Source organism: Lonchura striata, chromosome 1 (assembly GCF_046129695.1).
Source record: "Lonchura striata isolate bLonStr1 chromosome 1, bLonStr1.mat, whole genome shotgun sequence".
Taxonomy (NCBI): domain Eukaryota; kingdom Metazoa; phylum Chordata; class Aves; order Passeriformes; family Estrildidae; genus Lonchura; species Lonchura striata.
In genome coordinates, this window is record NC_134603.1 from 141137972 (window position 1) to 141153186 (window position 15215).

General features: G+C 39.2%; 1 protein-coding gene across 3 annotated transcripts in view; it reads right to left on the bottom strand.

Moving 5' to 3' along the window:
* Positions 1-4194: 4194 nt before the first annotated feature.
* Positions 4195-15215, bottom strand: part of MPP7 (MAGUK p55 scaffold protein 7) — a 147282-nt gene continuing 136261 nt past the window's right edge. For all 3 annotated transcript variants that reach the window (XM_077788708.1, XM_021543033.2, XM_077788699.1), the window contains 5 exons: positions 13430-13510; positions 11535-11628; positions 10341-10449; positions 8751-8894; positions 4195-7373 (listed from right to left, as the gene is read on the bottom strand). In XM_077788708.1, the coding sequence (XP_077644834.1) occupies positions 7194-7373; positions 8751-8894; positions 10341-10449; positions 11535-11628; positions 13430-13510 (608 nt within the window). In that variant the 3' untranslated portion in view covers positions 4195-7193. The remainder of the gene's footprint in view (positions 7374-8750; positions 8895-10340; positions 10450-11534; positions 11629-13429; positions 13511-15215) is intronic.

Here is a 15215-nt window from a genome sequence, read left to right on the forward strand (position 1 = left end):
GTAGTGAACAAGTTCGTAGTCTGCATTCAATCAAGTTCTTCTGACTTTCAGAAAATAGGGGCAAACCCTATATATACGAAATGTAACATTCTAAATTTCCTGAGATGTGTGAGTCCTGCTGGATTAAAATTATACATCTATTTGCTAAAACTTTGGTATTATATAGGTAGACTTCTTTCTGTAGCCTGCCCTTAATCTTCCAATTATGCAATATAAACCTGCATTTTTCATTAAAATAAACTGGTGTACACGAAAGCACTTGATAAATACATAACAATATGTACATGTGCACACATGCTCAGTAAAAGCTGTTGTTGGCTTGAAAGTAACATCAGCTGCACTCATGAAAAGATGCAGGCTCTTGGCCTTCAAAGTCTCACCTAAAAGTGTGGCCAGGCTCTGTGCTTTTTTCAGTGTGGTTTGAGCTGGGGTTGAATCCAGCTGTAGCCAATGATGATCTGAATTCAGTGAAGTCAAGAGAAGACAATAATTCAGGTTCAGTTCTGGTTTTTGACAAAAGAATGGTTCAAATCAATCTTTGGTTTTGGTTCTACTTCCTGCTTAACAGCTGTGTAAAGAAAAACATCTGGAATAATAACCCAGCAGGGCCTATAAGAGAGGCCGCTCTTTCATACTGTCCAGATAGCACCAATAATAACAAAGCTTTCAAGGCAGTTTTCAACAACAGCAATGAAAACCCACAACCAAACAAGAAAACTCCTTTTGTGTCTTAGTCAGTAGTGGCCAGGACTGCACACGGGACTCGGAGCATTCCTGCCTCCACTGGCACCAGGCAGGGAAATGGGCCAAGGCCAGCCCTGCCGCTGTGGCTCTGCTGAAGGCAGCAGACACAGCTCACACACACAGCTGGTTCCTCCTGCAGTCACGCTGGCTGCACGGCTGCCAGTCAGGCTTTTGTGACCCTCAGCTGTGCCTGGGCACTGCCCAGCATGGGTGAAGCCCTGCCAGGGAGCTTCAACCACCTGATCCTCCTGTGAGATGCTGAATTCTAGATCTGACAGCCCCCCTAGGCCAGCACTGCCTCAGTGCCAGCTGGCAGGAAGAGCTGTGCCCAGTGCATCTCCTTGCACCTTTCCGCTGCTCTGCCATCTCTCTCACTTCTTTTAGTGAGCTCCTTTGAACCTGGGGCTATGTCTTTGTTCCATGTTCATTTGATGCCGAACACAGGTCAGCCTGGCTTTGGGAGTAGGGCTCCAGAAGCTGCATCAAAGTACATTTAAGTGGGGAAGTAAAAACCACACAAGGCATGAAAAGCTCTGTGGAATGGTCTCAACCCATGATCACATCTGGGCAACTGCCCCACCATGAATGTCAGTCCTGATCGTGAGACATGACTACTCCCACCGCCTAAGGTCTAGACCAATTTTAGAGAACTGTAGTTGCTTAAAAACAAGCCAGTAATGGAAGTCTAGAAATGGGAGAGGACACAGCAGGAAATGTCCAGAGGTCACACAGAAAACAAGCAGAACTGATGCCAGTGGCCACTGCCTTAAACCAGAACATCTGAAGCCAGCATTGGCTGCATAAAATTTACAATTGCTCCTGGTCTTTTTTACCACATGCTGTTCTCATGCATCAAACAGGCCAAAGGGACCTCTCAGAGTAATTCTGTTTTCAAGGGACAAAACACTGTTCAGGTGCTCTCCATCTGGAAAAAACACTAGCTCCTCACTTCTATTTCAGGAACACACCATTCATGTGTCCATTGGGAAGGAGGTAGTAGATGTCCTTGTATCAAATTTTTGATCTCTGTTTTTCAAGATCAGTTGTCTCTTTTCTTCTCCTTATATAACTGAATTACTAAATTGAAACTGTACAAAGGTGAAGAGGAAAACAAAGAATGAAATTGCCAATGACTAAACAGAGTTTGGTAATTTTGAGTTAGAGCTGTGATTGCTGTACTCTTGTGCAAAAGTTAATGAAGTTAGAAGAAAGTAAAGCAACATTTTGGCCATCACCAGGATCTGGAGTATTCCTCCTTCTGAATACTACATCTCAGCTCCATAATTTGGACAATTTTAGCTCTGTTTACCAATGAAGATTTACTGGTGCTTATTTCTATTTACCAAGGAAGGAACAGAAACTGCAGCACATTTGCAGCCAGGTCTCTGACCTCCTGTTCAGTGGTTTAAGAAACCAAAGATGCATTTTCAGGGTAATACTTGCATTTTAATATTCTTAGTTCATCTCTGCTATACCCGCAGACTCTCCCTTTAAAACATATACCCAAAGTTTTTATGAGCCTACATATAATCCTATAGAAAGTTTGTCATATCTTTGTTAAAACACAAATCTAAATTTCACTTTAAAATTATCAGGTGCCTTCTGGGGTTTTTTAGTATATTCAAGTTCTGAATATTAATACAGCTACTGAAAAGTGATCTAATTACAAAAGACATTGTGACCTAATTTTCTCTATTTCTTACCAACAAGTTTTCAGATACTGTTTGAGCCATTTAACCCTCTTGGAAATTCTGAGGATATTTTTCTCCACATACTGAAATGTGTAGCTGACAGCTTCTGCCACTGAGTCCTCAAAAATTGGTTTAAACAGACATGAGTGTACAACTGAAACAGAAGCAAAACAAAGTCTCAATAATCACACAGATTTACCCTCTTTGTTCAAGTGCTGGATTTCAGCTACAGAAAATGTCATGCTATTTTACTGTAGAGATGTAAAATCATTCCACAGAATGTTCCAAACATCCAACTTGTATTTCAGACACAGCTATCAAGAGGGGAAAACTCTCCAGCTGTCTAGAACTCAGAATTCTCTCATTTGTACTGCCATTTAACATAAGACAAAATTTAGGACCAGACTTCAACTGTTTCCAAATGTTTTTGTGTGTTTTTCTGCTGAAACATTTAACTGTTATCTAGCACTAGAATACTTAAACAACAAATACACCTACAGTCTCCCTTTAATTTTGTGTTCAGATATTTTTCTGTTGAATGCTTGGTATCATACATTAATATGGTAATATATGATAAATATGTAATGACTCTGAGAGCAGAAGGATCTTGGGCAAATTTCAAGTACAAATTACTTTAAACACTGATACATAGAAAACTTTTAGTCCTGTGGGGAAATGACTGTAAAGAGAACAGTAGCAAAAATAGAATAGATCAAGTTTAACTTCAAATATCTGAAGAAATTATTCATACTTTGAAACAATCTCACAAAAGCTAAATATGAACTTTAACAAAGAAAAAATTCTCCACAGACAGTAGAAACATGAACTGAAGTACATGTGGGAAATGCACAATAGTGCACTCAAACTAAACAGAAGGTGCTTAAAAGTCTTCTGTCTAATCCTAGTTTGTGTTAGGCTACCTTTTTTTTCCTGGAAAAGGTATAACACGATGTAAAAAGTAACTGAATTCAAGCATTACTTTCTTTGAGTTCTACAAATGAGGAAAACTTCCCATGGGACTTGTGCGTGGCCTAGAAGTTTATGTATCTGGTGAAACACTCTGAGTCAACAACCTGGGTAACACTCCGAGCCCAGATGAGCTGGTATTTCAGTTTGATCCACTGATGTAAGCTTTTCCCCTCAGGAAGAAAATGCTTTATTATGGGGTGGGCTTCAGGAAAAGGTAAACACCAATTCTGAAGAAGAGTTTGGCAACAAAAATGAAATATTAAGAGTTATTATCCTTGTTCTGGGGTGCTTTGTTTTTCCATTTAAGACAACTGGAGCATTAAAGTTAATAGAGCCACATGAAATAACTTACTATTTAGGTATTTTACCTTTTAAAGTAATTTTGTTCATCCTGGAGAAGAGAAGGCTTATAGAACCTTCCACTACCTAAAGGGGCTACAAGATAGCTGGAGAGGGACTTTTTACAAGTCAATACAGCAACAGAACAAGGGGGAATGGCTTTAAGCTGAAGGATGGTAGTTTAGATTGGGTATTGGGAAGAAATTCACTGCTGTGAGGGAGGCAAGACACTGAAACAGGTCGTCCAGAGATGTTGTGGATGCCCCATCCCTGGCAGTGTTCAAGGCCAGGTTGGATGGGGCTCAGAGTAACCTGGTCTAGGGAAAGTGTTCCTGACAATGCCAGAGGTGTTGGGACAAGATGATCTTTGAGGTCCCTTCCTACACAAATCATTCTATGAGTCTATGATATGTTGTGGTGCAATTTTCAATAAAGAAAAAAAAACCTTCAGTAGTGTATCAATAATTTATTGTTTTGCATAAGAAGGTAAGATCAGATTTCAGGTAAGACATCAACCAAACACCTGATGCTGAATTCAAGTATAGAGTTTGGTACAATATTAAAAAATACTACCCTTTGTTTGACTACAGCAACCAGCTAGAACACAATAAAAACATCTGGACTTGACTGTCAAAACATACATTTCTCTAAAAACCCACACAGCACAACTTGAATATGTGGAATATTGGAAACATGTTTAGTTGTCTTAATTCCCAAATTCTCAGGAGTCAAAGCAACAATCCACCCCCTGTTCCCCTTGGTATCTCAGAACAGTTCAGCACAGCTCAGGATCCATCATGATAAGCAGGCTCCTGTCCTGTTGAAACTGTTCAACTAAGACATTTTTTCTGCCTAGACCTACTGTCATCTCTGCCTGCCTCGTGGAGGGCTTTGATTTTTAGCTTTTGAAGCTAAATAATGCAATAATGTTGATTTTTAAAGAGCAATTTAGTAATGCAGTTAAAAACATTTACTTGTTTCTGACGTGTCAAAGACTGTGCACACTTTACTCTGTTGGTTGGATCGATGTTTCTAAGACTGCCTTTCTTGTGCAGGTGTTGCCGTTCAGGAACCAGCTCCTGGCTCGGAGGCGGGCAGCAGCCGTGGCTCTGGCGGGCTGTGCTGCGGATCAGAGGGTCCGTGGCTCTGGAACCCAGCACAGCTCCCCGCTGCTCACTGCTGCCCAGGACAGCAGGGCTGTGCACACATCCTCCCAGACCACACTGACCCAGGAATGGGAATTAAATTAATTTCAAAAAGACAGGAAAAACAGCCTGCAGGACAGCCAGAACTGTCCCTACCAGGGAGTTTGCAGATTATTCTAGCATCTACCTCACAAAGAGAAAAGCAGGTCCCTTATGCAAGCGTGACTGTACCCCAGTGTCCCAAGACAGCCCAAGTTAGGAGCAATGCTAATAGTGTTTCAGTGGGGACTAAAGCCCTTCCTGCTGGAAATGGCCACATCCTGAGAGATGCTAAGGGTCCTCTCCATTTCAAGAGATGGTGAAGGCGCTTGGCATCTCGCAGACGAAGGCAAACTGACCCGCCGTATTCCATATCCCCTGAGAAACAGTTTGATTTTCAGTGATTTAAAAAAAAATAGAAAATGTTTTCTGAACTCAGATAATCTCTATGCAAATAATTTAATCAACAAATTCCTATTTATGCTACAAAAAAGTTTAATTCCACCAGGAAAATGGTGAAATTTGACAGAAGTTACAGTTGAGCTGTTCAAGCAGAGCATGTATCCATACTGGGACTCAGTACATCTGTAACTCTTGCATAAGCTTTTCCAGACTCCCAGGAATTTTGCTGTTGTTTCTTGCATTTCATTTGTTTTATAAGACTCTAAGCCAAATGCAATGGCCCACACATTAAATACACATTTAGAATAAAACTGCAAAACCTCATGGCTTTATCAGCATATGAACTGAAATAAAATATTTACATGGAATGTTGAGCTCCATTTACAGAGACTGTTTCAAATTACAGATTTAGTAATCTCTTTAATAAATGATCACATTGACAAGAAATTTAAAAACGTAACATCCCTTTACAACCCTTTCATAAATATATAAAGTTTCACTAAATTCTTTTTTTCTTAAACAAGAGAGCTATATTCTTTTACAGATTAACATGAAATAATGGTTTCCCGTTTGAATGCCACAGATGGGATGATCTGGTCAGCAAGTTCTACACACACTCTGTACTTACAAGACATATTAACAACACAACACACAGGCGAAACTTGGTCTTTACATCTGTACTCATTTCCTGCATATCAGTAGTAAGTAAAGAAAAATACCAAATTATCTATATTAAAAATACATCCTCTAATATACATTTGCTTAGCACTGACACATCAAATCTTAAAATGGGGTTTCCAACTGTATTGTTTCCACTGACAAGGATGTTTTTTATAGTGAACTCTACAGCATTAATTTATTTTTGAGTTGAGACAAAATATGTGTTACACTACTAAAAAGTATCACTACATACTCAACAATAAAAAGAATTAATCTCTTTCAACTGCTTCTCAGATGTCCAAGGTTTCCTCAGTGTTTGAAAATTTCTGACAGGAAAATTATTCTAAAGCATGCCAAAAATATTTAAAATCAATTTAAAGGGGGAAAAAATTATTCTCTACTTTGTTGCTATTCATATCACTTTGTCACTGATTTTACAGAAGTTTAATCCCAAAGCCTTTGAAGTTATATACACACAAACTCACATTTTTTCCTATTTAAATAATTATTCCCATGACTTTTTTTTGCTGTGCCTCAGAGCATGCCTCAAAGTATTTTCAATCCATGCATGCTCACAGCTGAGTGTTTCACTATTAAGCCACTGAATACATCTTTCTTTCCATGATTATGTAATTGCAAAAGAATATTTAAATCAGTCTGTACATGTAAGACAAGGTTCACATGTAGAAAAGTAAAAACACATTGATACATAATTAAAACTATGGTGCATTCCTCATAAAAATGTTGGTCACTTTTGCCTGTTTCAGTTCTCTCAAGCACTGAAAGGGCAATAACTTCCAAGTGCTGATGTGCTCTTTTGTGAGAACGGTTATGCTTAAAGCCACTGAAGTGCTGATCTCCAGTGTAAATTTGTATCTTCAGCAATCTCTGTGTTAAAAACACTCACCTTGATGACGATGATGATAAAGAGGTGTTTGGCAGTTCTGCTACACTAGTATTAGCTCACTTTACAGAGCACAGAAAATCTGAGGTTTAATCTGACTGTTCTGCCCCAAACTGTGGGCAGCAGAATTGAAGACACAGGAAAACAAGACCAGTTCCAAGTGCATGAAGAGTATACCTGCTGCTCAGTAGAGTTAAAATCCCTCCTCCCAAGAAAGTGGCCATTGAGTAAAAAGCCTAACCACGCCCAAGGTTTAGATGCTTGATACAACAGCAGAGGTTTTGTCAACCTAAAACGTTACTATGAGTGTAGCCAGCTGACAGGAACCCAGAAAGTCTCGGTCTCCAACCTGTCAAAAGTTGTTTTAAGCTCACTGTAAGCTGTGGCGAGGTCATCGTTGACTATCACCTTGTCAAAAAGGTGGCCATACTGGCTCTCCATCACATGGGCAGATTTAATCATTTCATGAAAATCTTCTTCCTAGTAGGAGCAGTGCAATAAAGATCAGTGCACAGCCAGTCCATAGCAACCCTGCATAAACCCTTTCTGTATTAAACATGGTCTAATTGCTTATTTCTTATCTCATCAGGAGATGGAAACTGTACCTCTAATTTAAAAAAAATAGAGATTACCATTACAAGTGATCTCAGAGAGTATTCTGATGAGTTGACTCAGCTCAACAGGCAATTCTTTCATCTCTCCATTTGTAGAGACACAATTAGTCACTGCACGGTAATTACGGAGACATTTTCTTTTAGCAGCACCAGTGGAAAATGTTTCTAGCTGTTCACTTTGATGATACATTTAAAGCTTCATTATGTTAATCTCAGCTTGCTATTAGCACTTACAGCACAGCCCTTTTAAGAGCTTGGTAGGAGTAATCATTCTATGCCTTGTTCGATCTGGCTTAGTGGATTTCATGTTTGGGGAGGGAACAAATCTTAGTAGTTTAAATGACTTTGAGAGATGAAACCTGCCCTAATTTAGTAATGGCTTGAAGGTTGCTCTTAAGAACAAACTCCTCTCACTTTTTATATACCACACACCAACCTTTCTTTACAGAATTTAATTTCCTAACTATTCCAAATGCACATTCTATACAGATACAGCCTATATCTGTGATTCACTTTGAAATAAAACCTAAAAAATCTGAAGTAACACCTGAATGAGGAAAAATGATACACACTGTAAATACAGCTAAACAGTCTAATGATGATCAACTTTGCTGTAGATTCAATTAATTCAATATTATTTCATTATATTACAAGGAAGCAAGTATGTTAATATTGGGTAATCTAAATTTTTTTTTCTGACTATTGACAAAAAACAGGCTTTTTTCCATGCTTAGATATCTCTTCTTCTTTTTTACAATTTTCCTATAACATTTTAAAACCCTTTCTATTTCTCTTATCCACAAATACGGGCTTTTTATTAAAGTAGCAGTTACTTTTTCAATTGATTCCTTATATTTGCATTTTCCCCTAAATTTAGACCCCTTAATACAGTTGATAAAACAAATAAATTCTTATATTTGAATAGAAACATTTAAGCCCAGGTGTAATTTTTTTAAAGGAAATCCACAGCATAATCTCTTATAAAGATATGCTTGCACTGTGGGGGTTCTTCAATGACATAAAATCAGAGCAGTATGGAAACTGTGAATACCCATGAGCATATCAAACAATGAAAACACCACAGTAAATGTGCAATGTGAGAGAGGTTGACAAACAGCAAGATTTTTGTGTAAGCCCTGACAAGTGCTGCCAATAAGAACCAGAGATCACCTTTATTTTCAAGGTAAACTGCTACAAGAAAACTGACAGGTTTTCCTGATTTACCCTGTCTAATTATACTTACTGTAAAGGGTTTTGCAGTTCCCTTATCATCTTTACTTGAAATAATCTTGGCATTTTTTCTTGTTTCTCTCAAACGTTCAAGTGATGGAGGTTTTATAAATATAACAAATGGTTTAAACTCATATGTCCGCAAGTGTTTCACTGTCTGGGAAGAGGAAAGATTTTAATTAATTAGTTTATTTTGCACAACGGAATTTACTGTAATCAAAGAAATTCTCCACTGACCATAATAAACCCATAAAGCATTTCTAGGCACGTATTTTTTATTTACTGCCATCCTGCTCTGCTGACCAGCATTGATTCGTCTATGGAGAGTTTTCATAATGGTAAGAAAATTTTCATAATGGTAAGAAAACTCTTTCTCCAAGGGTGATCATTGGTCTTGATTTCCACATGGCTGCTGGTAAGCCCCATGAAGTCTGGCAAAGTTTGAGTTGTGCACACCAGTGCCACTGGCAGGGAGAGGAAGGAGTGGAACAGCAGGTATTCAGGGCAGGAGGAAAAGTTCAACCCATTTTAGGAAGAATAACCCTTTCTGTACCCATGAACATTAGCAGAAAGAGGCATCTGTGACACCTGTTCACAAAAGGTCAGTGATTTTTCTCTTTAGTACTGTGTGCCCACCACACAACTCCCTGGCTGGTTGTTTTTCCTGAGTGAGCTGTGTGTGGTGTTAGAGGCAGCTCTATGGTTCCGCTGCAGCAGGGTAGATGGCCAGAAGCTTTCTATCCTCTTCACCCTGCCACAGTCCAAAGGAAAATTCCATCTTGGAGAGTAGGATCTGGAATTGCTTACAAGCTTGGGTCCCCAGAAGAATTTAGTGCTTTGCAGGAACACAGCAATGGACTTGTCAGCTCCCCTCCTCCCCTGGCATGGGCTATGGCTTCCCTGGCTACTCCTCTGCCAGGGCAGCCCCTGCCCTGTTCCCAGGGAACAGCCCCACATCCAAAACTGCCCCGGGAGCTGCTCACAAGCTGCCAGGGTACAGAAGCCATACACTGGCCACCCCTGGAGAGGAGATGCTTTGGCTAGGTTTAAACAAACTAGTCCAGCTCCTAGAAGCACTGGTTATGAGGAGCAAAAAAATTCCCAGTGGAGCTGTTCAGCAGAGTTGAAAGACCAGGTCAATGCAAGAAAAAATAGTTTAGAGAGGAATATTCTTAACAATCATCCAACCAACATCATATTTTGTGCATTCCTTGACTCATGTCTATCTTGCATGGAAACCCTTGGCATGAACAGTCTAGTGAAACATGTGAGAGAGAGCTGCTGGACTCAGTGATAACTCAAAACTATTCTGAAATTAAAGTTTCAGAGACAATCTCTTGCCCAAACTAGCAGAAATAAATGGAATTATAGGAGCATTCCATAATTAAATCTTTAATATTATGCTGCAGGCTTCTAATTCCTTTATTTACTGGCTGTATATTTATCCCTTTTCAGAAAGCCTTGCTGAGATAAAGGTAGCAAAAAAACGCACTCAACAGTCATCCAGTGTGGGTTAAAGTACACCTTTTGAGAAATATTTTTTACCAAAATTCTAATATGCAATATGAGGAAGTACAAGAGTTCAGAAGACATGCTTACTTACATGAGGTTGCACATCCAACAAACAAACTTTGTTTTTAGCTAGAACTGATCGAACAGAGTCTAAACTTGTACCATAGTAGTTGTTCTTATACTCGCCATACTCGATAAACCTGTGGCAGAAGGTGAAAACAACTGGAATAATTTCCATTTTCTCCAGAAAAAAAGCTTACCAGTTTGGTTTTTAATATTTAATTCAGAAGCAAAAATATTTTACTTTACATGAGAGTTCTACCGTGTTTTATAAAGGAAATGCTGTCAAGTACTTCAGCATATCAATTTTAAGAAATCTTCTATTTTACTGCTTTCAAATCAGTAACACCTGCTTGTATTACAGTTAAAGAGAGAAAAGCACTGTAGTCCAACAGCCCACTAACGTTTTCCATCACCTCTTTTTCTGAACTAATGCAATGCAATAAAACAGTGGATAAGCTAAACAATAGAAACTACTGAAATTTCATTGCACACTACAGAATATCCAAATTCTCTGTCTCAGAAGAGGAGGAGTGATGACGGTGCTGGTGGAACCAAGGCAGCTGGTTATTTGCTATAAAAGTACAAGCACTATTTGCCAGAAAAGCAAAGCACAGTTTGAAGTTTCAATAAAACCCACAGCTTTGTGTCTAATACACTTTTGCCCTCTGAAACTGGGGCAGAATTTCAAGCTACAGAATTTTATAGGCTGCTGGAGAGCATGATGCTACCATTGTCTCTTCATTTTAGTTTACTTTCTGGAGGGTGTACAGGCAGGGGCTTCACTGTAGATCTCTAAATTCAAAAGCAGAGGAAGTACCTGGACTGAAAGAGAGCAGAACTATGCAAACATTGACTCAAGCACGTCTGCAGCACTTCCACACTCCCCTTCCCTAGAGCTGCAGTGCTTTAATGCTACGACAGAAGATGCTCTATGAAAAGAATGCCCCCCACCAGCCCAAGCACCTATAATTTCAGTGTCTCCTTGAGGAACTGAGGTACTGGAACTACTCATAAGCTTAGAAACTGTTGTGTTTGCACATATTGCTTTTTTTACTCCATATTTTTCCCCAGCTGCATATATAACAACATGTAATTTTAACACATTTTCAAATCACTGCAACTTATATCAACTTTGACTTATTATCTAAAATAACAACCAGCCCCATTTTATAATAAACCATTGTTCTAACTGCAGTTCTAGTTAAAAATTTCTTCAACATACTTGTTATTCTGTACGTCTGTCTCAAACAAGTGCTTGGAAATGAAAATGTATTCGACACCATCACTTTCTTGGCTTCTCCTTGGACGGGTAGTGTCTGCAGTTTCATCATATTAAAAAAAAAAAAGGAAAATATGCACAAAACAATATAATGCAAACCAGTTCAGGAAAAGCTGAAAAGTACAAACTCTTTGTGCAATACTAAGCATAGCACTTCCCTCACTTCTGAAGCACATAAGGCTGCTCTGGATCTGGTAGGCAGCACACAAGCATATGACAGGATTGAGTTTTAAATGCATGCAGGAAAATCAGGAAAAAAAACTATTGGACAAGTATCAGATTATCATTTTTTATTAACTAGTGGAAAAATCCAATAAAATGAGGACAGCTGAATAATAAAAGTAACAGCAGTCCATAACAATTACCCCAGCCTTGCCTCTTGTTAAACTTATTAGCATATGAAACCATAACGGGAAACAAAGCACACCACTCTGATTTATAAAATGTTATGTTCATTAACAACTCTTGTAGCTATGGTATGTGAAACATGGTAATAAAAAATTAGGGTGTGAACTTTATGTTTTAGTGCTTTTCTTTATCCTGTGATCAAAACAGAACTCAAATTTTCTTTCGGTAGCCTTGTATTATTTGTGCTTCTTACTTTCCCCCAAGTAGGTATAAGGGTTTTGCCTATAATATTTGTGGGGTTGTCGCTTATGATTAATGAACCCATTACAACATCCTATTTCCAACAAGTTGCATACTACAGCATCGTGCATTCTTCATCACATATGGTCATACAAAACCTGCTTGCAGCAACACAGTCTTGAATGTCATTTGATATATCACTCCTCTTCTCAGGCTGACACAATGAGGAACATTTCCAAGACAGGAACCCCATTCTCTCTCCAAGTCCTGACTTACTGAATTTCAGGGAGAGGGATTCCTTTACATGTTTGTTTTAGCTTATAACCACAAATTTGGAAGAGAAAAGAGAAGGCAGCTTGATGAATACTGTCAACTTTTAGAGAAATATTTTTGGGAAAATGATTGCATATACTTTAATGTGTTAAATATTTTGGGAACATCTAGCTTTTTTGTTATTGTTGCCTTCGATACCCAGTTGAAACAAATATATGCAAAAGAAATTACTTGCCAAACTAAATGCATTAATTTTTCTACTTAGCAAATTAATTCATACATATACACTTCACAGAATATCTGCGCTTGCAAAAAAACAGCCACAGGATCTCCTGAATTCAGAATGTTGGAGCCATATTTTTGAAAGATCCCTATAGAAGGTACAAGTAGAAAGCAAATCAAAGAAATCAAAGTCTAAAACTGTTGAGTTCTCCTATTAAAGAAAACCCAGTAAAATATTGTTGAAATTAATAAAACACAATGTTACTCAATTTTATAAAAATCACACTACTTGGTCAGAGGCAGGAAAGAGGAAAAAACATCCCCAGATCAACTCTTCTAAAGCTAATAAAAGGGATTTAATTAATTTATTCACTGGATTAAACTGGTTTTTCAGCCTAACAGATAAAGGCCAGTTTGCTGAATGCAAGCATTGGCAACAGAGTACATTTCACTGCTTTATAGCCAAATCCAGGGTGTTCTTCAGCTGAGTTTCATTTACTAAACCTCACTGACATCAATCATGCTGAACTTGTAGTGAAAGTGTACTGCAAAGCCTCTGAGCCAAAAAGCTCTATCAGTATAATCAATGCTATTGAATACAGAACTGCAGCAGCACTTTTAAAAATAAGAAAAGCTATTTGGATGTCAGGCATGCATTTAGAGACACGAATTTGAAAGTACCTTAAAGGTAATACAGTAACAAAGGCCAATAATGGAAGTATATCATTAGAGACTAGGAGTGCATTTTTACTTACGTGGCACTGTTACCCCGTAGTGCTGGGTATCACTGATCAGCAATTTCCGTTTCAGTTCATTCAGTCCAACCCCTACAGGACCTGAAAGAAAAAAAATTGTCCTGTTTCCCAACAGCCAGTTATCTCTTATATTCAGTGCAAGTATGCTCCAAGATAAGACTACATAGCCTACAGCTGTGACATTACTGCCTTTTAGTCAGTGATTTGGAAACACCCATAGCTCCAGCCTCTCCTAGTATATACAGAGCTGACAAATTTCAGGGATGCAGCAGGCAGTTACTCTGTTCTGACTTTATTACTGAGGAACAACCAGTGAAAAAAAGTTGCCAGCAAAGCTGACTTTTTTTCTGCTGCAACTACACTCCGCATGCACCCACCTCCATCTCAGCCCAACTACAAACCCCTGCATGCCAACCTGCAGCTTTCCAGAACAAAAACTTGTTTGACTGTTTATTTTGCCAGAATACTTCCAACTTGAACATTAGAGAAGCCCAGCTGGCATGTGAAAAGTGCCCCCAAAGCCTCTGCACTGTGTGTCAGCACGGCCTCACTCCCTCCTGCTGCTGCATCCCTTGCCTGCACCAGATGCCCCTGGGGACAGTTGCTTCCACCTTCCCATGCCCTGGGAGCACTGCTGCAGGCAGGAACACTGCCCAGCTCCTGGCTGCCTGTAGCTGTCACCATCCACCTTTCAACTGTGTGAGAGTGGCATTGCATGGAGGGAGGAAGGAAGGGCAGTACTTGCCAGGTCACAACCCATTTGGGATGTTTGGGTTTCTTTCTTTGTTGTTGATTTTCTTTTAAACTGCGCTTGTCTCCTGCCTGCTGTCTGAACAGGTCCAAAGCAAATGTTTCCTTCTTCATGCGACTGCCAAAGAGAGACCACTCTTGGAAGGAGGATGGCAGGAAGAAACAAAGACTGCATGGAATTTTTTGGACCCGTCTCCTCCACCTCCACTTGAGTAGTGCTGTACTAGAAGCAACAGAGCAAGATGTTCCTCTTGGCTTTTGAGTTGTCGCTAATTCTTAGCTGTTTGCCAGTGGTCTCTGTGAGGGCACTCTGTCCTGTGAGGTCTCAAAGGCTCCACAGGCACTCACTGCCTGTCCCCAGGAGCCCTCCATGCAGGGCTCCAGCCTGCCTGCCCCCTTTGGTGACAGGGCCATGGTGCTGTGTGTGAGGGGAGCTCAGCTCTGCATGTTCTTACATTTCTGACAGTGGAGAGCCTTCATTTCTACAGAGCCAGGTCAACAGCAGAAGGCAAAGGAGAATGAATCATTGGAACCATATCCAAATTAATACCAGTGGTTTTAAGGAATATTCTTGCACATTTAGTAAAAGGGACACATATATATGGAGTGCTTCTTAATAAAGACATTTTAAACATTGTAAATACAAAACCTAATAAAACATTTCAATGAAATAATGTTGTAACCACTACTTACTAGTCAGAGTACAAAAACAGACTGATGCCTTAGTACCTTCAGGTGCCTATGTAAAAATGACCATACACCCTGTCTGGACTTGAAACACATAATGATGAAAAGCAAGTGCTTGCTATTTTGCTGCTACCCCCTGACAGTAGTTCTGATGTAAAATCTTAAGAGTTTCTACATTTAAAGTTTCTATGTGTTCACATCAGTTAAACACAGAACTACATTTCAAGTTCCATCTCTGACCTTCCTGTAAATTAATCTATCAGTATGTATAAATGGTTATTTAATATGGTGTACAGCAGCCTCTACTGGTGCATGTCTGCAGAGGACAGTAATGTGTTATGTAGATAAT